The 24,599-nt window shown below is 48.5% G+C and overlaps 1 protein-coding gene across 1 annotated transcript; it reads left to right on the forward strand.

Annotated features, from left to right (window-relative positions):
* CSNK1E (casein kinase 1 epsilon) lies at window positions 1-22,953 on the forward strand. Its single transcript, XM_059817232.1, has 11 exons — window positions 1-41; window positions 4,155-4,242; window positions 10,242-10,352; window positions 10,515-10,663; window positions 11,355-11,583; window positions 17,993-18,163; window positions 20,664-20,812; window positions 21,340-21,532; window positions 21,636-21,775; window positions 22,160-22,225; window positions 22,744-22,953. The coding sequence occupies exons 2-10, from the start codon at window positions 4,167-4,169 to the stop codon at window positions 22,190-22,192; spliced, it is 1,251 nt and encodes a 416-aa protein (XP_059673215.1). The 5' UTR covers window positions 1-41; window positions 4,155-4,166; the 3' UTR covers window positions 22,193-22,225; window positions 22,744-22,953.
* Window positions 22,954-24,599: the final 1,646 nt, after the last annotated feature.

Consider the following 24,599-nt stretch of genomic DNA (forward strand, 5'->3'; position numbering starts at 1 on the left):
CCGGCGGAGCAGCAGCCCCACACGGCCCCCTTCCCGCCAGGGTGGGTATGGGGGGCGCCCGCCTCCATCTTGGGGCGCAAACCCCGGGGGAAAGGCGGCCCCTCCGGCTCTTTGTGTGCGCGGAGGGAGGGGGAGGGGGCGGGGGAGGGGAGGGCAGGGCGCGATGCGCTGGGCCGGGGGGGCAGCGGGGGACAAAAGCCCCTTTGTGGGGGCGCGCGGAGGGGGTCGCCCCCTCCGGCGGCGGTGGATTTGGGGGGGGGGGCTCCCCCCTCTTCCCCTTCTCCCCCTGCCGGGGACCTGCCGGCGGGGCCGGGACGAGCGGGGAGGGGGTACCGTGCCGTTCTGGGCGGGGGGCTGCGGGTGTCCCCACGGCGGGCCGCCCCCTGGGTGATTTAACCCCCCACCCCTCCCGCTCACTGATGCTCCTTGTCTCCCTCCCCAGCCCCCCCTCCTCGCCTGTTTCGGGGGGTCTGCGTTTGGGGGGGGTTGTGGGGCTCGGTTTTTCCTTTTGTGCGGGGTGGGGGGCGGTAGGGGCGGGGGTCGGTGGCCGCGGCCGGGAGCGAGGGGGGGGACACGAGGAGAAGTTCAGCGCCGTTCTCGGGGGTGGCTGCTTTTTGTTACCTACCCGGAAAAATAACAGCCCGGGTACGGCTGTCTTCGCGTAGTGTTTTGCCTGTAGGGGGTGGGGGTGTAAGGGCCATATTTATTATTATTTTTTTGTTCCCCCCCCCCTGTTTTCTTGTTGTGGCTATTTCTTCCTCAGATGTCCAAAAGCTCTGTACGTGGGGTTTCTCTTCCCCCCACCCATCTTATTTGCTGCTTTCCTTTTTGTAAGCGTGGAAGGGTCTGGAGGGGTTTGATGTTTTGCATTTCAATCAAAATGTAATTTTTCTTATTTTCCTTCCCATTTTTAAAGCCAGTTCAAATTATTGTTTTGCCAGCCTCTTCCTTTATTCCCTTCACACACAAAAAGCCATGTAAAGCCTTTATGGTCTATGGGCGAAGCAGCCCCCGCTCCCCACACTTCCACTGAAAGCCCGAGCGGTGCTGGGCTCGGCAGCCTCCATTACGGAGCCGTGGGTTTGGTTTTGCGTGGCCTTTGCTAGCCAGGGCATCTTCTCACTCCCGACCCCCTCAGGTAGGATGGAGGTGGCCCTCCTGCTCGCCCCCGTGCCCCCCCCCCCCCCCCCCCCCCAGGTGGTCCCTGCGTCTGTCTTCGGTCACCATCGGTGCTGGCACAGCGGCGCGAGATTAACACGCGAGATCGTGTGTTTATATAATGGCCTTTGTGCCTGTACGTGGGTATTTTATATTATATAAAAGGGGATTGGTGCAAAATGGTGTGTGTGGGGAAGCAGCGCTGGCGGCTGGATAGTATTTTTTTTTTTGAGGCCGTGTACTATATTGTAGGTGTCTGTGTAATGTTGGATATTCATGTATGCAAACGCCCATGCAGAGCACACAGTTGCTTTGAGGTTGTATGTGTGTTAATCCCTTATGGAAAAGTAAATGGTTTAACTAAATGATTGCCCCGAAGCCCCTGGGAGCACTGCCTTGGCTGGAGAGCTCAGGAAGGGTGGCAGGGCAGCGGGGGTTAAGCCTGCTGGGGGGCAGGAGGGAGGATGGCTTTTTAAATTTTACACATATAAATAATATATATATAAAATAATATAAATTTCATATATAATAATAGAGATTTTATATGTAAAATTTTCTTTCTTCTTGTAATAGTAGACCTGAAGATCAGATGATAAGGGCGGAAGCTGTAGATGGTGGGGGTACGTGTGTGATGGTGGGGGTACGTGTGTGAAGTAGAAGCAAATGTGGTAGATGTTTGAACTCCTGGAGCAGTTGTTGGGGGGTGGGATGCGTGTGTCTTGCCCGCTCCCCTTACCATGAATCCAAGCTGTTGCTCTCTGGCTATTCTCCACCCGGGTTTTCTAAGCACACTTGTGTGTGCTGGGGGGGAGATAAGGCAAAATGACAGCTGTGCGAGACCATGATTTTTCACTCCATTATCCTGCTTCCCGCTTCCACCCCCTCACCCTGGAGCATTTTTTAGATTCCCCTTTGGAGCCTGTTGCTTAATCAGCTAGAAGGGCTGCTGCCTAGTTGTGTGAGAAACCCTTCTTAACCTGGCTCCTGCCTGTCCCAGAAGGGTGGGACCAAATTTAGGCTTGGGACTGTGGTGGTGCAGAGTGGTAACTGCTGTGCTCTGGTATGGAGGGAACCGTGCCGAGACCTATTGCCCAGCCTCTGCAGCTTGGTCGGCCGTGCTTGTTTGCAGCTGGGAGTTAGACTGAAGTGGAAGTGCTCAGGGTTAACAGGCCTGAGCAAACATGGCTATGAAGAAAAGGAAGGAGGTTCAAGAGCTGTCTTCCTGATGGTGGTGTGACGGGTTCCCGGGGACACAGACCTTTGATCGTTTATTGGAGTAGGAGTGTAAGCAAGTCAGATGTATGTTAATGTGGTTATACAGAACAGCAGGCAGTGGATAAAAATCATGTCTGTTTGCTGCGCCCTCACCCAGGTACGTCTGCCTCCTGGTTTGATACCCAAGGCTCTGCTTACGTTCCTTGTAGTAAGAAAGTCAGAAATAGCCACAGGGTTTTGTAGACTTTAGACACACAGAAACCCACATCCATAAGTAAATAAGAGGTGAGGGGACTCCACCTCTTAAGTGTTTTGTGCGTGGTTTCTGGTGACTGGAGCTCTGCTTTCAGGGTTCACAGTGTCTCCTGAACGCCTTGATAGGATTATTTCCCTGTCTGTCTCTGCAGCCCGTCCATTCCTCTTTCTGTAATCCCATCTCCTGGGGCAGGAGAAGCAGCTCTGGGTTTATAGTACGCCTAGAATCCTGTAGCTGGGATTTTTTTTTTTTTTTTTTGTGCTCGTGTCTCACAAGGCCATTCCTCCCTTCTTTCCTTCAGTGATGCTTCCTTCCCACTGAGCTCCAGCAAGGGAAAGTTCCTCTCACCTACTTGTGAAAACATGAATCATTCCTCACCTTTCCTGTCCCCAACAGGCTCCGTGTCTGTATTTTGTATGCTAATGATGTGGCATTGCATAAATTAGGAGTGTGGCAAATCCCTCTAAAAGGAGCTGCATTGGCTGTCTTGAAGAGCTGTGGTTCCTAGAATAAGTTGGTGGCCATGGAAGGGGTGAGAGGAAAAAGGGCTGTTAAGGGGGGAACTGCTGGAACCGTATTTGGCCAAGGTGTTTGCAGCAGAAGTTGAGGCTGGCAGGGAGAACAAACTCTGTGGCCACGGTCCTTCCATTTAGTTGGTTTTCTGTGGAAGGTGAGTAGGCTAAGCCTGGGCATGTCGACAGGGTATAGCAGGTCAAAGGGTTAGCTAATCACCTCAGGTAAAGGGATGAGGAAAGGCCTGAGCTGCAAAAAACAGCTGGCACACCTGGGTAGGCAACAGAGATGGAGAGGCTCAGGTAGACAGACCGAAGGAGGCTGTGATCCCATCAGTAGAAGCATGTGGAGATAAGCAAATGGCGTTCATAGTCAGTGTGCGCGCCTGGCAGGGTTCAGTTCAGCGAGATGTCTCCTCCCTGTTCCCTGTGCCAGCCCCTGCCTAGGGGCATTGGAGTCGCTTGCTCCTGGCAGTCTGTCTGTCTCTTGCAGCCCTTGGGTCCTGTGCTTCACTGCCACTGTGATGCTGGTCTAGGGCTGGGCCAGAGAGCACTCCTTGTCATAGTGTTTATTATGCCTGTCCCTTCTGGTGTCTCACAAGGTTACTACTGCCTGGGTGCCAGGTACTGTAGGTTACAAGGAGCAGTACCATCTCTCCTGACAGTAGTGTGAAGTGATCACCCACTGAAACCTTTTTAGGAGGGATTTCCTGCCACCTCCCAGTCTCTGAACAAAATGGTGGGGAAGAGACTTAATCCTTCGTTCCCATAATGGGAACACGGAAAACATGTTTGAAAGGGTCGTGTTTTTTGCAGTGTTTCTAGCTCATGCTGTCCCTGGACATCCAGGAGATCAGGAGAGGTGATAGAGGCCATGTTAGAAAGTGAAGTATTTCAAGATTAAAAAAATGTACCCAGCCTCTGGGTGAAGTGGCGAGGTCTCTTCTGTAGCCTTACATGATTCACTTCCTGTTTCTGCTCTGACGCTGCGCTTTCTGTGCTTCTTTTCTCAGCACGACTGAACCATGGAGCTTCGAGTAGGGAACAAATACCGGCTGGGCAGAAAGATTGGCAGCGGTTCGTTTGGAGACATTTACCTAGGTGAGTGTGAGTCTCTGATCTTCCACCTGCAAGGTTGTTTTTCTCAATTGCATCATTGTTTTGGGTTTTTTTTCTTGCCTGTTGATATTTGTGGGTACCAGGTAAGGTTGGAGGTGGTGGAGAGAAAAAGAGTTTCAAGGAATACTGCTAGTTGCTGCTGGTCTTCTGGTAGCAAGGAAAGTGGGATGAGTTCAGCTTTGCCTTGCAGGTATTGGAGAGACGGTGGTGTGTTTGATCAGACTGATTTAAATTTGGACTATTCAGGGCATATTTGTCATACACCGTACTACAGCTCTCTCGCTTCCTTTTCTTGAGCTTGGGTGTGTGTGGGTATAAACTCTGTAAAGAGTGGGTGGTGGAAAGGGAGGAGATGGATGTTCCTTCAGGGTAGAAGGAAAAGAGTTTTGGGAAGATTGGTAGTGGAAGAGGTGGTCCAGCATCTGTGAGAGAGAGGTCTGAGACCAGGAGGTGTAAAACAGGTCAGAGAGGCTGGCCTGGTTCAAGTCTGGGGGCCCAGATCTGTTAGGTCTGTAATGGGATTTAGAGTTAATGTCTGGAATGACCTGAGCTGGGAGCTCAGTGAAGAGAGCCCATGAGATGCTGGGTTTCCTGTTACCACAGCAGGTCACTTGGGGAGAAGTTCTTCCAAGCCAGCATGCTGATGTGTAGATATGTTCCCTGATGCTTTGCCTGGTGATATTTTTTATTGGCTCAATATGTGGGGCTGGAGTGGCGAGACTACCTAGTAGCCTGATTGATCCCTCCATGAGAGCTGGCGTGGCTTTACCTGTCATCTAGTTCTCACCACTATCTGTTCAGCTGTAATTCTGCGGCCAGCAGAATGATTGCCCTCTCCCTTCTTGGTGTTTGCACCCTTTGGGTGCAAGATGGTCTTCATATGCTCCTTGACTGTCAGTTTGCTCAGTTGAGTTATATTTTGCTTCCCAGTGCATCCACCACTCGTCACTCTGGCTGCTCCTTCAGATTTTTCCCAGTTTGTCTATCTGGTGAGCAGCTTGGAGCGTACACAGCATTTGAGGTGTGGCATTTCCAGTGCTGGGCAGCAAAGGGCTACCCTTGGTGATCTGTAATGTGGTGCCTCCGCATAGATTGCTTTGCGTCTCCTTGGCTTCCCCCATCACCAGCCCTGTATTGGGTTGCAGAATTGGCATTAGCGCACTGTCAGCTGTATTGTAGGCGATCTCTTCTAGGTTGTGCAATATCTTCCCATCCCTCCTTGAGTTCCTTTTGTTGAGTACCTCTAGTTCAGATTACTTTTCCCCATGTTTGTAAATCGCCTTCTGTTTTCTACCTCTGGCTTTTAGCTCCAGTTCCCTCTTGCTTTATTTTTCTCTCTTGATTGGTGTTGGCAGCCTCTCTTGATTAAGTATCCTGTGGGAATCATCAGTAACAGGCTTTGTTGCCACCTTTATCCAGAACACGAACAAAGACGGTAAATGATGGATCTGGGATCCCAGTTCCACTGTGTGCTGCCTTCACTGCAGCCTACTCCTGTATGTCACTCCTCTGTGGCCCTCCAGCCAGTTAGTGTCTCAGGTGACAGTGCTTTCAATTCCCAGGTGCTAGGGATTGAGGGGTGATAGCCCAGACACAACATTTTCCACCTGTACTAGGGCTTGAAGCCTTCCAGACCCTCTCTGGGACAGTAGAAGTTGTCAGGATCTTACAAAACATCTGGGAAGCGTGTGGAGAAAGAAGGGAGGTACTGAATGGAAAGGCCTATGCATCACGTAACAGGTCATCCACCTGTGCAAAGGAGGGCATGGAAAACATGGGCTCTGGTGGAGGGGTTGTGCCCGCCTTGCCCATAACCAAACAACATGAGAGGCAGAGGAAGCCCCAGTGCCCTAGTGTGGTGAGCACAGTGGGATGCCTCCAAACTGCTGAGTTTGACCAAGTTACTTCAATGCAGTATCAAAGCCCTTGTGATGTTCATTGAGGTGCAAGCCAGCGTGTTTTGAAGCAGTGATAGCGAGACTTCTTGGAGCCTGGGTGACTCCCCAGCCTGGAGGGATCAGGCATGTAGTCTCTGATGGTGCGTCTGGAGAACGCTTGTGCTCATGCTATCCTCTCACAGTCTGTTCTGCAGACAGAGGGACTTATTCAGGAGGACTTCTCTCCTGCACCAGATTCACCTTGCTGTTCTCTCTCTTGATAATGGTGTGGAGACAGAGCAGAGACAGACAAGCCCTGACTGTCTCTGAAGGCGAGCATGGGCTGTATGGTTTGTTCCCAGCTTTTCCCTCTCAGGATGTTAGTGCCTTCACCCAGCCTGTAACCAAGGGGTACTGCATGCTGTGCTCTTCGGGATTTGCTTGTGGGTTTTCTGTCAGAGGCAAACTTGAATTTTCACGTGGCCACATACAAAGGATGGACTCTGTTAATCCTCGGCTGGAGCTTAAAGCACAATGCCTTGCTTCTGTGCTCTACCTTGGGGGATTGATGTGCTATGGGGGGATTCTGCCAGCATTGGGTCAGCAGGGTGGGAAATGAGTTCCAGCTGCTTTGGGCCTTGGCTACCCTGTTTGCCTCTAAAAACGCTACGTCAGAAGAGCAAAACCCAGTTTGCAGAGGAATTGCCGAGACCTTTGAGCCATCGGAGGAGAGGTGCTTTGTCAGAGGTGTTGGCCAAGAGGCAGGGCAGGGTTGCTGGACGTGGTAGGAATTGTTGGGGCCTGGATGCACTGGAGGGGGAACGTTGGTGATGGAGAGGAGCTGCGGATGGTGAGGCAGACAAAGCATGCTGGGACCTGTGTTGGCTGGGGACAGTTCCTGGTGGCAGGCTCCTCCCTTGCTGGGAGGGGAGTGCCTTCCCTTTGTTTCCTGGCCTGTTAACTCTCTCTCGCCTCTGACTTTTTCCATCTGTTCCCAGCCCTCCATTCTTCCCGCGCCAAGCTGGCTAGAGGGGAGTGGGCATTGGGGAGAGTGGGGGGGACGTGCCTGTTGGCTTGCCTGATGTGCACGGAGGGCGGTGTTTATTGTATCAGACATGCAGGAAGGCTTTCAGTCCGAAAAGATCCTGTTTAGCCGGTGACATCTTCTGTCCCCGGGGCCCTGTTTCAAACAGCTCGTGATGAATGAGTTGAATTTGTGCAGCCCCCACAGCGGAGCGAGACTGGGGGTGGATGTTAGGAATTATCCCCAATCCTACGTACGTCTCTCGAGTGGCTGAAGCTAGGCAGGCTCTGCTGCGTTTGTCTGAAATGTGGTGCTTTTGAATCTGGAGAGGGAGCGGAGAACTGTTGCTTTTGTACTTGTATCTTTAAAAAAGATGGTGGTTAAAGTGTGGAACAAAAGATCAGAGAGACTCCTGCCCTTGAATTCCCACCTCACTTGTGGTGGTCTGAGTCTGGGTAGACCCCTAGCCCAAAAATGGTAGAGGGAGCAACCGGAAGACATACAGGGGTTTGAGGAGGGGGTGAGCCTAAAGTGTTCAGTCTGTGATCCCCTCTGCAAAGAATAGCTCCTCATTAGGTCCAATTGGTCCTACTTTTGCTGTTGGGCACAGGGTTGTTTCTTCTTTTTCTAGGAGACTAACACCTGTGTTTGGGCTATGGAGAGCGTGGGTCTGAAGGCCATGTTGATCGTTTGAATGGCATATTCACATTTTACAGAATCTTAAGTTTTCTTGATAATTACCCCTCCTTTCCCTTTTCCTGCTTTACATGTTCACAGATAACACTCCCCACCTGCAGACAGCCTAGTAGATGGATGCATCGTCATCTTCCAAAACACACAGGATAATGCGGAGATGAGAACTCGTTCATCTTTTCACTGTTCAACTTTGGGGAGTAGGGTTCATTTCAAATGCTAATGCTACTGCTGCCAAAAGTCAGCAAGGCTTATCATTGCGTGTGTGTCAGCAGATGGACTAGGAGAGGGGAAAAATTCCCTCAGGGAACGGACAAAGGAGCTGCTGCAGAACATTTGGAGGAAAGTCTTCACAAAGGGAGGGGGAAAGAGAGAAAGGAAGGAAGCGCTCATAACTATTTGGATGTCCTGGGTGTTTCCATGCTGAATGAGGGCCAGTGATTGAACACTAATTTAAAAGGTAGATACTAGTCCAGGGCCATGTGATCTGAGCCCCTTTTCCTGCTCTATTCCTCCTTGCATTCCTGATGCTTGTAAGAAGGGTCCTATGGTAGAGTGAGGGGAATGTACAGGCTTCCTTTGCTGGCCAGCAGTTTTTAAGTGGAAAATGTTAACCTCTTGCCAAAAGTAACCGTTGGACAAATGGCTCTAGCTCTCAGGATTGCTTTTTCCCTTCTCCTGGCTCTTGAGTAAAAACCCTTATTAAATTCATCCCATTGCTCCTCCTTCCCCTCCCTCAGAGCACCCTAAATAATTCCTCTCCCTCCTTAGTGTTTACAGCTTTCAAATATTTGCAGGCTGTTGTCATGTCCTATTCTTCCTCCCCACCCTTCTTAGTTGTATCTCTTGTCTATGTTACATATTTAGCTCTTTTAATCTTTCTTAGTAAATCAATCCCTCTAGGCCCTGATCATTTTTGTTCCTCTCTTACAAATTCCTAGCAGCTTGTCTGTCTCGACCCGAGTCTGTAGTATCTAGATGATGTCTTTTTGCTAGCAGGCAGCTCTTGGCTAACTTTGTGTACAAGCCAGAACTCTTCAACAGGAGATGGATTTCCTTAGGATGCAGGGGGAGGTGGGATCCAGTTGTGTGAACATTTCCTTTTTGTCTTTGGTCCCTAGCTCTGGATGCGGTGTGTGAAAGAGGATGGGTACAGAGATCTATCTGCAGCTGTTCTTGTGGACTCTGAAAGTCTTACCGCAGGGATCAGGAGGCATGAATTAGCCAGACCTACCAAAACTAGCTATGGGATATCTACAAAACATCACCTTTGACTCTAGCTCATGTTTTGCATGCATGTTCTGGAGTAGTTTATTTTATGAGAGTGTTCATAAGCTGCTCATGATCAGAGCTGCTCTCTGATTTGTGTTTGAGTGCAACTTTTAATAGTTCCGGATAGGAGGAAGGGCTTGTCTGTGTGTGTTAGCAGCCATGGAAGGGGGGTAGAGAGAGGCAAGTCTTGAGTGTCATTCCCGTGACCTGTGTACAGATCTTCATTCTTTCCATTTTAGGATGATGTGAAACATCTGGAATACTCTTAGCTAGTACGAGAAGACCAGCCTGTTCCTCCTTTGACAGTGCACTTTGGGACCGGAGTGCTGGCTTTTGTGGCTGGCAGCTCAGTTCTTTTCTGAAAGAAGTGCGTGGGATGGTGGTTTTGGGTCATTGCAAACTATCTAGCAATACCTTTCACAAAGGCATCTGAGTAGCTTAATTCAGTACTGGATTCAGTTTATTTCTTCACGCTTCTAATTTAGGATGTAGCAAATGTTTCTGTATTGGCAAAAGATAAAGGTATTATCAAAGGCCTCAGGAGAGGGAGAAGTTGGAGATTTGGGAATTGTCTGTATTGAGCAGGTCACGGCTGTGGATAAACCAGAGGTAGCTGGGAATGTTTGCAATGTCTCCTCCTGAACTAATTGGCTCTGTTGAAATGATGTACCTGAGGTAACCAGTAATTTTTCTCAGGAAGAGGTACTCCATATCACTGCCTGGATGGCTGACTTGTGTTCAGGGGCTAGGTGTATGATCAGGGACAGCTAAAACTTCCACTTAGTTTAGGTACTGCTGATACATACAGATTGACCTCCCAAAGTCTGGCATGTTTAGAGATAATGAGGCAGTTAACATGTTGTGGGACTGTTGTTCTAGCCTGGCTGCAGGATCAGAGCTGGTTTCCTATTCGTGTGCCTTCCTCTGGGCCTGCCTTTGCAAATGGCAGTGCTGGAAACTCTGTATGAAGTTGAAGTGGCTGAATCTCATTTCTGTCGTAGAGAATAAATTTCAGGGCAAATCTTAAAGTTTTGGCATCTGTATGGACCTTGTTAAAAGTGTTTAGCTTCAGTGGAAGCTTGCACAACCTTCATTTCACCCTCATTTCTATGCAGGAGCCAATATTGCGACTGGTGAAGAGGTGGCCATCAAACTGGAATGTGTCAAAACCAAGCATCCCCAGCTCCACATTGAAAGCAAGTTCTACAAGATGATGCAGGGAGGAGGTGAGATGGGGAGGAAAGGATGGGGCCAGGGGAGTGGTTGAAGAAGGAGATTATTCTGGAGGGCCTTAGAAAGGAAATTGTTTGATGTTACATATAATCTTCTCAGCAGGGGATGCAGCAGTTTTCCTCTGTTCCATGGGCTTAATCTTTGTCTTTCCCCAGTGGGTATCCCCTCCATTAAGTGGTGTGGAGCAGAGGGGGACTATAACGTGATGGTGATGGAGCTCTTGGGACCCAGCCTGGAAGATCTCTTCAACTTCTGTTCCCGCAAATTTAGTCTCAAGACAGTTCTGCTCCTGGCAGACCAGATGGTGAGTTTCCTCTGAAGCATTTGTGCCTACTCTCCTTTTCCATGCCTTTTTTTTTTTTCCTGCCTCCCATCCCCTCTGCTCAAGAACTGCTATATCCCAGGCTTTTTTCATTTAGCAGCAAGTGGCTGCTAGGTTTCTATTTCTTGGTGAAGCTGGGGGCCTGGAACCTAGGCACTGCTGGCTTTTCTTGATCTCCGTCCCTCCTTCCTTCCCCTGCTGCTCACCCTGTATTTAGTGTTGTGTGCATAGATGCTTTTGCCTGTGTGATGAATCACTGGCATCGCTACCTATCTCGACTCAACTGTTTAAGACCCTTAGCTGTTCTGGACCCTCTGCTTTCCCAGCGTGGCTAAGTTTGAAAGTTGACTTGTGCCAATACTGAAGCTCAAAGTTTTAGTCCATACAAACTTGCTTCTCATCCTTCCTTGTGGTGCTAATGGTGACCTCCCGAGATGGAGGACTGGGCTGGTGTGCAAGGTTGAATTCCATGTCCATTCTTCATCTCCAGATCCTTCTGCCTCCAGAGGGTGTCCTTTTCCTTGGCTGTCATCTCTGATATTCTCTGCGAAATGTCCCTTTCCCTGCTCTGACAGGCCAGTGTCCTGGACAGGGTATTTTTTTAACAAATGCAGTTACGGTAAGTTACCTTCTTGCTTGTCTCACTATTTATTTATTTATTTTCCCATTCCAGATCAGCCGTATTGAGTACATTCATTCCAAGAACTTCATCCACCGGGATGTGAAGCCAGACAACTTCCTTATGGGCCTTGGCAAAAAAGGCAACCTAGTATACATCATTGATTTTGGTTTGGCCAAGAAGTACCGAGATGCCCGGACCCACCAGCACATCCCTTACCGGGAAAACAAAAATCTGACTGGCACAGCCCGTTATGCCTCTATCAACACCCACCTGGGAATCGGTGAGCCTGCTATTGCCCCTTGGTGGGGTTTTCCAGGGGAGGTGGTGTGTCCCAGAAGGAGGGGATTGGGTTCTGTTCCTGGCTCTGCTGCTGACCTGTGTTAAGATGGTGGATAAACAACTGTTACACCTGTGTTACCTCACCTGCTTTTTGTGGCACTTTGAGCTCCTGAATTGTGTACTGGTATGTGTTTGTGCGCTGCTTAGTACAGTGGGGCCCTATTTCAGCAGCCAGGCTGTGACGTCCCTGACTTTACTGCTACTAAGTCTGCCTTGCACAATCTTTGCAGGCCAATTAGATATGTAAAGGAGATGTTTGCAGGCACTGAGCCCTTATGTCTATGTGCAATTGAAATGTCTCTTGTTGACCCCTTGAGTGCCTCCATCACTGATTATTCTGTAGCTGTCAGAGCTGGAGGATACAGGCCCACTGCAATATGGTGATACTCCTGTTACCCACTGCTGAGGGTGGGCACAGCCATGTGCTGGAAATGTACAAGAAGCTGAAATGAGGGGAGGCTTCCTACTGCCTGGACATCCAGATTTTGTGACTGAGGTTTGGCTGTCACAGGCCTTCAAAATATGTTTGTGTCTGTGAACCACACTGCCCTGTTCACCACTGAGAGAGATTGAGGCAGCTTTAGGGAGGTAGGGCTCAGCCCTTAGTGTCTGTGGCTAATACTGTGGGGATAAAACTAGGTTGGGAAAGAGTGCTGAGGGTTCAGCCAGGTCTTACACTGGTGATGGGCATCATCCCAGGTTTTCTAAAAACCTTATGCAGGTTAGTACCCACCACGCTTAAACGTCCTGAAATCACCCAAACTCTTGTCCTGGGAATGAGCCCCTGATGCACAACGTCTGGTTGCTCTGAGGAACAGAGGTGAAAACCTCTTGCGGTTTTCTCTTTTGTTCCCTGACCAGATACTTCTATCCAGTGTGTGACATTTTTCCCCTGCTTGGGCTAAACTTTGTCCACAGTGTGAGAGTTTTTTAGTTACCATGGGGTCCATTCTGAGCAGGCTGACTCGGTTCTGCTGCTGGTTGACAAATCTGAAGAGCAGAAACACTGAAGCTGCCCTGCCTGTGGACTCAGGAAAGTAGCTCCTGTGGTTGCAGCTCAGTCTGTGTCTTTGGGAGACCTTATTCTGAAATGTATAAGCTGGGAATTTGAAAATCAGAGCAAGAAACTCAAACCTTTTAAACTAATAGCTTCCACAGGATTTCATGTCCTCATTCTTCCTAGGGAAAGCTTCCCATTTGCCCCTCTCACAGATGGTTTCTTAGAAATCTGGAGTCAAGACTTGGCCTGCAGAAAATAAAGCCGTTTCCCACTGTCTTCCTTGCTTAATACTGTATAACGGTAGACTGAAAATGCTTCATTTATAGCAAAATGGGGAGTGTTGTGTGTGGTGAGTGGGCTGTGATCTCCTGACCTCTTTCTTCCACGTAGTAAAAATAGTTCTCGTAGAGCTTTCCAAGTTGGTCTTCTGTATTTTGGCTTGACCTGCTTATATATAACTGACTCTCCATTGAATTCTCAGTCAAGATTTCCACAGCCATGGTAACTGCCACAAGGAGACATGCACAAAATAATTCTCACTACTATGTCTGTCGATCCCTTTGTGTGTGCCTGCTCTGTCTGAACTGATCACGAGAGGCTAAATGTCTGGTTGTGGGGTTTTTTTTTGTTTGTGGGTTTTTTTTTTTCCCTTTTTTTTTTTTTAAGGACTTTATTATTCATCCCACCCCAACTTAGCCCTTTACTACTGGTGCTTGGCTTGTGTATCAGGATGAACAAACAATGTCTGAACACTAATTTAAGGGCAAATTGCATATGCCATCAGTCTGAGCACAGCTGTCACTCTCTTCATGCCCTTTGCTTCGGGAAAGTCTGGGTGTGGGTTACTCTACGCAACGGGTCTTGAGTGTATTATCTCCGTGTTCCAGATAGTTCCCCTGAATGGCATAAAGGTTACGTGACTTGCCCAGTGGAAAGGGGATGGGGGTGTCAAGGTTGCAGCTGGAGTTCTTGTTTCTCAAGACCTTGCCACAGGGTGTATGACAGACATGTTTGTGAGTTAGCAGCATTGCCATGGGAACCGTCACTCTGAATTTTTTGACTTTTCAGAGACTAAATTCTCTGTCTTAATGTTACATTAATGTAGTTTAGGGAGGGGGAAGGAACCAGGTGCTGGGGGCGTCCATGTGACGGGAATAGCAAATGAATAAATGCCTTTATTTGAATGTGCAAGCTAAGGGTTGGGCATTCCAGTGTCTGGAGGAAATGCATTCTTTTCCCAGTGACCAGGGGAAAAAGTAGGAGGCGAGATTAGGGAGGGTTTCCACAGCTGGAGACTTGCTGTTGGGGGAGTCATTGGACTGTGCAGGCTTTGGTTCACGCATTCCAGTCAATTTTCACATGCTCTGGGGATGAGAGTCCCTTGCACCCTCTGGAGCTTGTAAAGTCTGAAATAGATGCCCAGGGGTGCCCAGGAGACAGTCTTGGAAGGAGCCTGGTGGGCTCTGTCTGGATAGCAGGAGGCTGGGGGCAGTTCCTCCCCAAACACGTGTCCTAGATGGCATCAGTGTAGACTATGCGGAGCATGAAGTTCTGCTCATCCTGCCCTCTGTCACCTATTCCAGAATTTTTTGTCTTTTAAAGGCTGTTGCCATGCAGTGGGGAGGGAAGGGGAAAGTGTAGTCTCAGCATGTGCAAAATCAGATCTGAATATGTAGTTCGGAAAACATTGCTTGGTTAAGACTGCTTGCAGCTGGGCTGGCTCCAGTGAAGACAGCTGATTTCTAAGGAGTCCTGCATGGGAATAGCATCACTTTGGATAGGATCGGGGTGGAGGGAAACACTGTCCTGGGGGAACCAGAGGCACTTTAGGCTGCAAAGAAACAGGTTTTGTCATGAGCCTTGTGTCCAAGGCAACCAGTCCTCAGTCTCAGTCTTTGCCTGAGCATGTCTTCCCCGGGTAACTCACTGTCCTGCTACTCACCCCTGACTCAGCTCCTTCTGAGGACCCTGCTTTGGGAAGGGAGTGAGGGTGTGGGTTGGCTGGGAACCTCCCTGGGAGTGGGAGGGAACTGGCAGGAGATAGCTTGCAGAGTGGGTTGGGTTTGAGAGGTTGTGTGAGAAGGTGACCTCGTGTTTTCTATTGGAAGGGGTTTTGTGAGGGAGGAAAGGATGAGTGTCTTATAAAAGTAGCAGTCCCCCATGCGTTGTAGGAGAGCTAAGAAACTGAAGTAAAATGGAGAGAGGAAGTGTGATGTGATTTCATAGGTCATGACTGTAATCCTGTTCCTGGACTGACCTGCTCTGGGCACGCATTCACATCATTGTTTCTCTTTCTCTTTTCAAACTGTAAAGTGATATTTTTTTTTTTTTTTTTTCCTTTGCCTGCATCCCGGGGATGCTGTGAGAGTTAGTCAATGATTGTCAAGCTTCTGGAAGTGGAAAGTAGTGATATTAAATAATGTTTCTTTGGTGTGTAGAGGTGAACTTCTTTCATAACTAATTACTCCACTTTTGCTGTCTAATGTTATCTAGTATCCTGAGGATTTTGGTATATGAAGCCAGGCAAAAAAAAAAAAGAGATGTGTAATAGTAACTGAAGATGAAACAAAGAAATGGGATGGAGGAACTGTTGTTCTTCACCATCACCCAAGGTTTAATTCAGGATCTTGTAGTTAGGGTTACAGGTGAAAGACAGCTACAATGTTTTGAGGTAGCTTGACAACTGTGACCCATCATGTTGGTGCTTCAGGCTTGTCATAGATTTGAATCTCACTGAAGTTGTTTAACTTGGCTACAATATACCTGAGATATTGGACATCAGGGATGCAATGCAACTGGACACTTGCCATTCAGCATTTTAATAATTAGCTGTTGTGCTTGCAGTTGCTTTTCCTTGATCATATTGCTGTGTTAAGGCACAGGTAAGGTGTGTTTGCATGCATGTAATGGTTACTAGTGAGCTGCCCAGTTTGGTTTTGCAACCCCTCTCATTGTCCGGTAAAGGCTTCTAGCATCCACCACTGACTTCAGGCTCCTTAACCTCAAGTCTCTAATTCTGGCCTTCCCCAAATCAGTAGGACTGTGCCTAGGCATACGTTCGCAGAACATCTCCTGTTTTGGATGGGGTCAGTGGCTGTACTCAAAGCTGCTGTGCTCCACACAAGTAGAGGGGTGTGGTCCAGCCTGCCCTAAGCAGTGTGGAGTTCAAGCGAGATTTTGGAGGCAAGATCCTGATTTATTCCAAAAAGGCTGATTTGCTTGTTCAGTAGGTTTCTCTCGTTCCTGCCCTGCCTTTCCCTACTCCTCTGAGGGGCAGCACCACACTGTAGACAAGAAACCCACAGTTACAGGCTTTAAAGCTACAGCACGGATAAGTCAAGGGCTGGCAAATTGCAGGATTGAAGTTACCCTTGTCTTCTGTGCTTTCAGGCCCTGGATGTGCGTTCAGACTCCATTTCCACATGCCTTCTGTCTCAGGATGTAGGTTGTTATCAAATATTGTTTAGTTTTATTTATTTGATATGCATGGTGTGTAACCACGTCCCTCTGAGAGTATGCACATCCCAACCTTAGACCAAATGCAAAACTGTGAGTTTCTCTTCCCTGCTCCCTCCATAGCATCTAAGCATCTCCCAGCCAGTCATGTAGTTATCTTTGGCAGCAGTCTGATAAGATTAGGAAATATTAGCCCCTTTAAAGTGGGCAACTTGAGGCAGTAAGTTAGTAAGGTCAAAAAATGCTGTTATTTCTGCGTGCTCAAAGTAAGACACTTTAGGGATCTGCAGGGCTGCCTTCTCCTCTAGTCATGGTGTTTTTATGGCATTTCATGTGTTTTGACCCAAAGGCTCTCTCCTCTCAGTTATGGAGTGATGAGACCCTCGTTATCTTACGCAACCACAGTGCTTTTTTTTCCCCCTAATATTTTTAACTTGCCAAGCCCCTTAGTTCTCAAAACCACCAGGAGGTTATGAGAGGGGTGCAGGAGGAAGAAAGGCCCATGGTGACGCACAGCTTGTGTCAGTACATCTGGACATCTAGATCAGTGAGCTGCTACAGTTACTCTGTCAGCGTTCAGTTCAGCTAGTAGAGTAAGGGGTAGCTGTAATAATCTACTGGCCTTTGAATGGGGCAGGTGGTAGCATGTAACTGATCCTGAGAATTAACCCACAGACCAATACATAATCTGCAGCATCTTCTAGGACATGGCACTGAATCCAGCAAAATGTGCTGTAGTAGTAAATTAATCTAATAGATTAATCTCTTTAGTCTTTCCTCTACCCCTGTGCTCTCCCTCAAGCCGTATTTCGGCTGTCTGTTATCTAAGTTGTTATTCTCCTCAAGATGTAAAGTACTTTCCCCGAAGTGTTTAGTTTATTTTATCTGGGAGGGGAACAGGGGCAAGAGCTTCTTGGCAAAACTTAAAAATGAATTTGTAAGCATGTTGGAGGAGCTGGGAGGAGTTTCACAAGTTAACCAGTCAGCATTTTCAGTTGCTGAGATACTGCATCAACTCCATCTTGAGCTAACTTGAAACTTAAAATGGCTCGGCCATTCCAGAGAACAAGTTCAATGTGGAATGTTTTTGTTTGGGAATCAGTTGTTTGTTTCATAAATAAGCATCTAAAAGCAGGTCCTTACAATGGCATATTAAGTGCAACCATTGCTCTGAGTAGAGTTGGTAGAGATGCCAGTTACACAGTCATTCTCCATTTGGAGGGGAACCTTTTGTTAAAAGTATACCCCTGTATTCGTTCCTCTTCCTTCCACAGCTTGAAAAATGCCACCAATCAGAAAAGATCTTTGCACAGTATTAACATGTTAGGCTTCTCTAAACTATCAAGAAAGTAATTTACCACAAGAAGGGGTCGCTAGTTCCTCATTTATGCCTTGTGTAAAGAGTATCAGTAGGTTAATTAGAAGATGTGTTTGTAAGGGTTGTGTTGGGCTTACCTCTGTTAGCTTTGTCTTTCCATGACTATCTCCATCATGACTAATCCCAGGGTGAAGTATCATTCTGGGTGGAGAAGTGTAGGTGTCCTTCCTCTGCGACTGGGAAGAGCAAAGTAGGCAGTGTCGCTGCAGCACTTCTTGGTCTGTTGAATTCTTGTGTGAATTAAGGCTTGTCCAAGTGAGGAGGTTGAGTAATTATTCATTTATGAAGTGGTTTGGGCTGTATGGGGAGAGGAGCGCTTTAACTGTTGCAGGATGAACATCCCCCCAGGAATTTGTACTGGAATGTCTTCTACAAGTTTGTCTATCCATAGAAATCTGCCAAAGAGGAGAAGAGGGGTTGTTTCTTTTGTTCCATGTTCACCTCCAAAGCTGTGTGATTGCCAAAGCAATTTTGGTTGCTGCTCACTCCTTGCCCCTTTATAATTTCTTCTCGCAGAACAAAGTCGCCGTGATGACCTGGAGAGCCTGGGCTACGTGCTCATGTATTTCAACCTGGGCTCACTGCCCTGGCAGGGCCTCAAGGCTGCCACCAAGCGCCAAAAGTACGAGAGGATCAGTGAGAAAAAGATGTCAACGCCCATTGAGGTGCTCTGCAAAGGGTACCCTTGTAAGTGCTTTGATCTTGATGGCTGTCTTGTCTGATGCATGGCTTGCTCTCCTGCTGAAACCCCATGGAGTCTTGAGTCCTGAAGTCCACCAGTGATGAGAACGATAAGAGACTGGTGGTGATATAGTTCTGGTTCAGAAGTGGGAAACATGTTTTTGTGGAGAGTTAAGCCTTGTGTTAGTAAAGGCATGAGACTGCTAAGAGGGATCTTTAGGACCTCAGAAGAAGTCTGGAACAGCGGTGGGCAGTGAAGTGAGAAGATGTGCTGATGATCCGGAGTTTTTACTGGGTAATGAGGATGAGGGCCAACTGTGGTGAACCCCAGAAATAACCAGGCAATGAAGTGGTAAATGCAGTTCTTTGTAGAATGTGGAATAATGCTTGTGAGAGGAGAGAGAAGGCTTGGTCCTCATGTCATATGCAGAATAGTAGGCTCTGAGCTGACCAGTGCCACTCACCAATGAGCTGTTGCAGTTACAATAGATGGTTCTATGACAGCATCAACTTTGTGCTTAGTGGCTACTGAGGAAAGTGGATTGGGTGTTAGGAGTTGCTAGGAAAGAAAAGAAGCCCAAACAGTGTGCATACACCCATGGTCCGCTCGCCCCTTGCATGCACTGTGCGGCTCTGGTCCATCTCACTATTTCAGAAAGGGTGATCAGAGGTGAGTTGATTGGTATACAAGCAATGCGTTCGCTGGAATCTGGAAAAGAGGGGAGTAGAGAGATGATAGAAGTCTACACTCTTGCTGCGCCTCCAGAAGTTTGGATGGGAGCTGATTATTTGGTGGCCCCAGTTCTTGTACTGGAAGAGAAACAAAGCTGGTTCCTGCTAGCTTCAAAACAAAACAATGTGGTTCTTCACACAGCCAGTAGTGGACCTGTGGAACTCCTTCCCAGAAGATACTGTGGATACTTAAAGCTTCCAGGAGTTCAAGGAGAGATGGGACACCTACGTGGAAAAGAGATCCACTGAGGGTTACTAAATAATTAGAAACCACATCCAGATCAGGAAGTTCCCTGAGCTGAAAGTAGATGGAAGCTGGGCTAATGTCAATGAAAGTGCCAGATGGAAGCTGGGCTAATGTCAATGAAAGTGCCAGACGTACTTGCCCCAGTCTTTCTCCTCTGTAGCTGTCAACTTCTGGCCACTGCTTAAGACAGGCTACTGAACTAGGAGGACCTCTGGTCTGAGCTGAGCTTCCCAAAGCTCACTTCCACCTATTCTTTAGGCCTGCATTCTTCACAGAATCACTAAGGTTGGAAAAGACCTGTAAGATCATCAAGTCCAACCATCAACCCAACACCACCATGCCCACTAAACCATGTCCCACAACGCCTCATCCACACGTTCCTTGAACACCTCCAGGGATGGTGACTCCACTACTTCCCTGGGCAGCCTGTTCCAGTGTTTCACCACTCTTCTCAGTAAAGAAATTTTTCCTCATATCCAGCCTAAACCTCCCCTGGCACAACTTGAGGCCGTTTCCTCTTGTCCTGTCACTAGTCACTTGGGAGAAGAGACCAACACCCACCTCTCTGCAACCCCCTTTCAGGTAGTTGTAGAGAGTGATGAGGTCTCCCCTCAGCCTCCTCTTCTCCTGACTAAACAACCCCAGTTCCCTCAGCCGCTCCTCACAAGACTTGTGCTCCAGACCCCTCACCAGCTTTGTCGCCCTTCTCTGGACACGCTCCAGCACCTCAATGTCCTTCTTGTAGTGAGGGGCCCAAAACTGAACACAGGATTTTGAGGTGCGGCCTCACCAGCGCCGAGTACAGGGGCACGATCACCTCCCTGCTCCTGCTGGCCACACTATTTCTGATACAGGCCAGGATGCCATTGGCCTTCTTGGCCACCTGGGCACACTGCTGGCTCATATTCAGCTGACTGTCAATCAACACCCCCAGGTCCTTTTCTGCAGGGCATCTTTCCAGCCACTCGTCCCCAAGCCTGTAGCATTTCATGGGTTTGTTGTGACCAAAGTGGAGGACCCGGCACTTGGCCTTGTTGAACCTCATACAATTGGCCTCGGCCCATCGATCCAGCCTGTCCAGATCCCTCTGCAGAGACTTCCTACCCTCAAGCAGTTCAACACTCCCGCCCAGCTTGGTGTCATCTGCCAACTTGCTGAGGGTGTACTCAATCCCCTCATCCAGATCACTGATAAAGATATTAAACAAGACCGGTCCCAAAACTGAGACCTGGGGGACTCCGCTTGTGACTTCTTACTCTCCTTCAGCAGGCTCTGTCTGTGACTTGCTACCTCTGGCTTGGAGAAGTAGCCAGAAAAAGAGATGCGTGAGCATTTCCTCTGGTAAAAATGGGGATGGGGTTGTCTTGGTAGCCAAAGCATTGCAACCGGCAGGCTCTGTTTTCGTTGTACAGCTCTCTGTGCTGTCCTGGTCCAGCATACTGCTGCTGAAAAGGCTGTGGCGGCTCTGTAGTGGGACCAGGGGGGTTGGATGGTGTTCAACTACCAACTGTTCTCTGCTCCCTCCAGCTGAGTTCTCGACATACCTCAACTTTTGCCGCTCACTGAGGTTTGACGACAAACCTGACTACTCGTACCTGCGGCAGCTCTTCCGCAACCTCTTCCACCGCCAAGGCTTCTCCTACGACTACGTCTTTGACTGGAACATGCTTAAATTTGTGAGTGTGTGTGTGTGGGGGGGGGAAAGGGCTGGAGGGGCAGGGATTGATGTGTATCATGGAGATGGGAGAGGAAAGTTGGAAACTGCCTGTCATTTGTACTTACCCCTGGTGAGCAATTTGAGAAAAGGGACCAGGCAGAGTGAAAAGAGGCAGAGTTGTTTGGTGGTGCTAACTGAGGGGGGTGTAGCTAGTGTTGTATTAGTGAGTGTGTCTGATGGAGCATGCGTGTCATTAGATCTATAGCTATAGGTAGGTAGAGATGATTTTTCAGGAGAAACTATATTTGGAGGTGGGACACAGACATGGATTGCAATAACAGCTGCAGTACCATATGCTTTCTTCTCTGTTTCTTCATGGAAGAGAACTCTCTGGGTTGAGTGGAAGATGGCAGGGGGAGAACATGTTTTGGGGATGGAGCTCTGCTTTCTTGGCATGATGGAGCACTGTGTGTTTTCTGTCTGGGGCTGTTGCTGTCCCTCCTGCCTGACAGCTGTGCAAGACATGGGGGTTTCTCTTCTCCTCAGGGAGCAGCCCGGAACCCTGAGGATATGGACCGGGAGCGGCGAGAGCACGAGCGAGAAGAGAGGATGGGGCAACTCCGGGGGTCAGCCACGCGAGCGCTGCCCCCGGGTCCGCCTGCTGGAGCCACTGCCAACCGTCTTCGCAATGTCACCGAGCCCATGGCCTCCACCCCCACCTCCCGAATCCAGCAGTCCGGTGAGTGGGGTGTGAGAGCTGGGGGCGGGTGCCACCCCTGTTATTGGCTGGCAACCGAAACGATTGACTGATGTTCTCGTCTTGTGTTTCTCTGCACCAACAGGAAACACATCCCCCAGAGCAATCTCAAGAGTGGACAGGGAGCGGAAGGTCAGCATGAGGTTACACCGAGGAGCTCCTGCCAATGTGTCCTCATCTGACCTCACAGGGCGGCAAGAAGTGTCACGGATTTCAGCATCACAGGTGAGTCCCTACTGCGATGTTTGTGGCCTTGGCATGCATGTCCCAGAAGGACTAGGGGCCCCACAGTGGTTTTTATCTGATCTGCTGGAGTTGACATGTGCCTGAAGCTTCTACAGTGTGGTGAGGGGAGTGGTACCAGGTTACGTCCTGGCTCTTCAGTTACGTGTTTTCTGGAGGCCATGCTCAGTACTGTCGTCTTAGCTCTGCTTTGCACTGAGTAAGCCTTCATCTGGTTGTCTTCCAGACTGCAGTGGTTTGGAAAAGTGGAGCAGTAAACTCTTGGGAGGGAGGATATCCTGAGAAACGTGCAGCCTCTCTGTTTGGTGTCCTTTGTGCCTTTTTCTTCCTTTCCATCCCTTACTTATTCTTCTGTTTCTCCTGTAGACAAGTGTGCCATTTGATCACCTTGGGAAGTGAGGAGCAATTGCCACTGGACCAGTGTTTGCTTAGGTGAGCCTGTCCTCGTGTCTGGGATCCCCCAAGGAGGCAATTGCTGGCATTAGGGATTAGGTTAAGGCTTTGTTGCTGTGGGGGATTGGTACATTTCCTTTCCCTTTGCTTTACTTTTGAGATGGTTTTTGGCTTCAGAGGGAAGAGTAAGGTTGGCTGCTAAAACCTTGGGGGGATGGATTATCTTGAGTGTGAAGGTAGCTTCCGTTTCTCCAGGAGGCTAGCGAGGGTGGAGAAGGTGCTGGGCCAGGGAGCCCTTTTGTTAGTTCCTAATGAATGCTTTTCTGGCGGCATAATAATGTTGGGAAGCAGAGTGCTGAGCACATAATCAAGTGTGCGAGACTTTGCACAGCTAGTGAGTGCCTCTTGTAGAGGAAACAACAGTAGCTGGACAAGGTGGGGTGGCAGGAGCATAGAAGAAAGGGCTGGTTTGATTTGTTACACTCCAGTTGGCATTTGAAGTGCTGGGAAGAGCGTTTTCTCCTAATGTCCTCTTCCCTGTTTCTCTTTTTTTCTAGTGTCTTCACTGTATTTTTCTTTTAAAAAACAAAAAACCCAAAAACAAACAAAAAACTAAAAAAGAAAAAAAAAAACACCCAACAGAATTTCTTTTTGCCAATGATGAGGAGTCGAGCTGTGCCCCTGCGCTGGTGTGAGCTGTTTCTGAGAGGGCTGCCTGCATCCCCCAGCGCGAGCACCTCCGAGAAGCTGACGACGCGGGAACACGTCTGCTGCCCCCCCAGCCCCACCCCGGCCCTACTGCTGCCCCCACTGGCTACCCCCAGCTCCCTCTCCTGACTCTGTGCTCCTGGTTTTGATTTCTCTCTTTTTTTCGTTCTTCTTGGATACCTTCTCCGGATTTTTTTTTTTTTCATTTTAAAATAATATGGTTTCTAGCCATATAAATTTTAACTTTTGCTCTCCTTTTTTTCTGAGGGCAGGGGATGGTGAGGGGGTTGGGTTTTTGTTTTGGGTTTGTTTTTTTTCTTTTTTTTTTCCAGGAGCCTTGTGGACCAGGAGGGAATCATATTCCAGCCACACTTGATGGTAGAAGTCTGATTTTTATTGTTATAACAGAATTTATTTTCTCAAGCATTAAACGAATTTTAAGCTGTGAGGGGAATTGTGGCAATGGCCTAATTGTTGACTTGGGCTTCCTTTCCTTGGGTGGCTTCTCTGCAGTTTTTTTTTTTTCAGCTGTTGGGAGAAGTGCCAGACTTCCTGATCCGTGCGGTCCTCAAGCGCCGAGCGATCTCTGTGGAGAGGCACCTGGTCCCTTGGAGGATGGGAAGGCTGGAGCTGAAATACAGGGAGATGAGAACCCTCTTCCCATCTCTGCAGCAGGGTCTTTTTTTCGTCTGGCTGTGCGTGTTTTTCTATATTATTTTTTTTAATTGAAACTTGTTTTAATTCCTGCGGAGAGAGTGCGGGACTTGAGGAGAAGAGAGGGGCGCACAGAAACTGGAGATTGGTGTTCTTTCGGAGCGATGGCTCTTGCTCTCTCCTTCCCTCATGCAACCCCAAGTAAGATCCACCGTACATGCACAACCCCTTCCTGCCCTCTCCCACCTGTCTCCCCCCCCACCCCTTTAGTTGTTTTTAAATATAATTTAGGAATACTCAAGCTGCTTTATGGCACTTGGGGCTTTGAAACACAATGATCACCACTGCGACCTATGGCCTGTAGCAGACACACTGTCACTGTAGTGTGGAGCCAATGGGTTGTTGGCAGGGCGGGGAGGGTGGGGTTAGTCTTTGTTTTGTTTGTTTTTATCCTTTCTATTTAACACTTTATTTTTCCTCCCTATTTTTTTCCTAATTTATTTACCCCTCTTACTGTCTCTCTCTTTTTTTTAATTAAAGAGCAAAACTTTTTATTACTTTGTAATTTAAAAAAACAAAAAAAAAAAACCTGAAGAACTTTGGGGGGGGATTTTGTACTTTTTTCCTGTGTAAATATTGGACTTTTTTGAGCTTTATCGTGGTTGTTAATTTGAAGTAATAAAGTAGAAAATGATAAAGTGACGCCAGCATCTGTCATTTCTTCCTTCCTTGGCATCCTTGCTGGGAGTGACATCTTACACGCAGGAAGCGCTGTCTTGCAGCCGAACCTGTTCCCGAGTTCCAGGAATGTGTTTGATCAGAATTACTGGAAAAAAGGCACAGGGCTGGAGCACCTAAAAATAAATCTGAGCTGATCTCTGCAGTTGCAGCCTTGGTACAGCAAGAGCTCTGTGAAATCCGATTCAGGATCTCTCAGTTCCTGGATTTGAGCCTCTGGCGTCCCGTGCATCTGGCCTTTAGGAGGAATGGGATGGAAACTTTCCACACCGTTGGCTTTTATGCACTGCGTTCGACAGAGGTGGACCCAGGG

Source organism: Gavia stellata, chromosome 4, assembly GCF_030936135.1.
Source record: "Gavia stellata isolate bGavSte3 chromosome 4, bGavSte3.hap2, whole genome shotgun sequence".
NCBI lineage: Eukaryota > Metazoa > Chordata > Aves > Gaviiformes > Gaviidae > Gavia > Gavia stellata.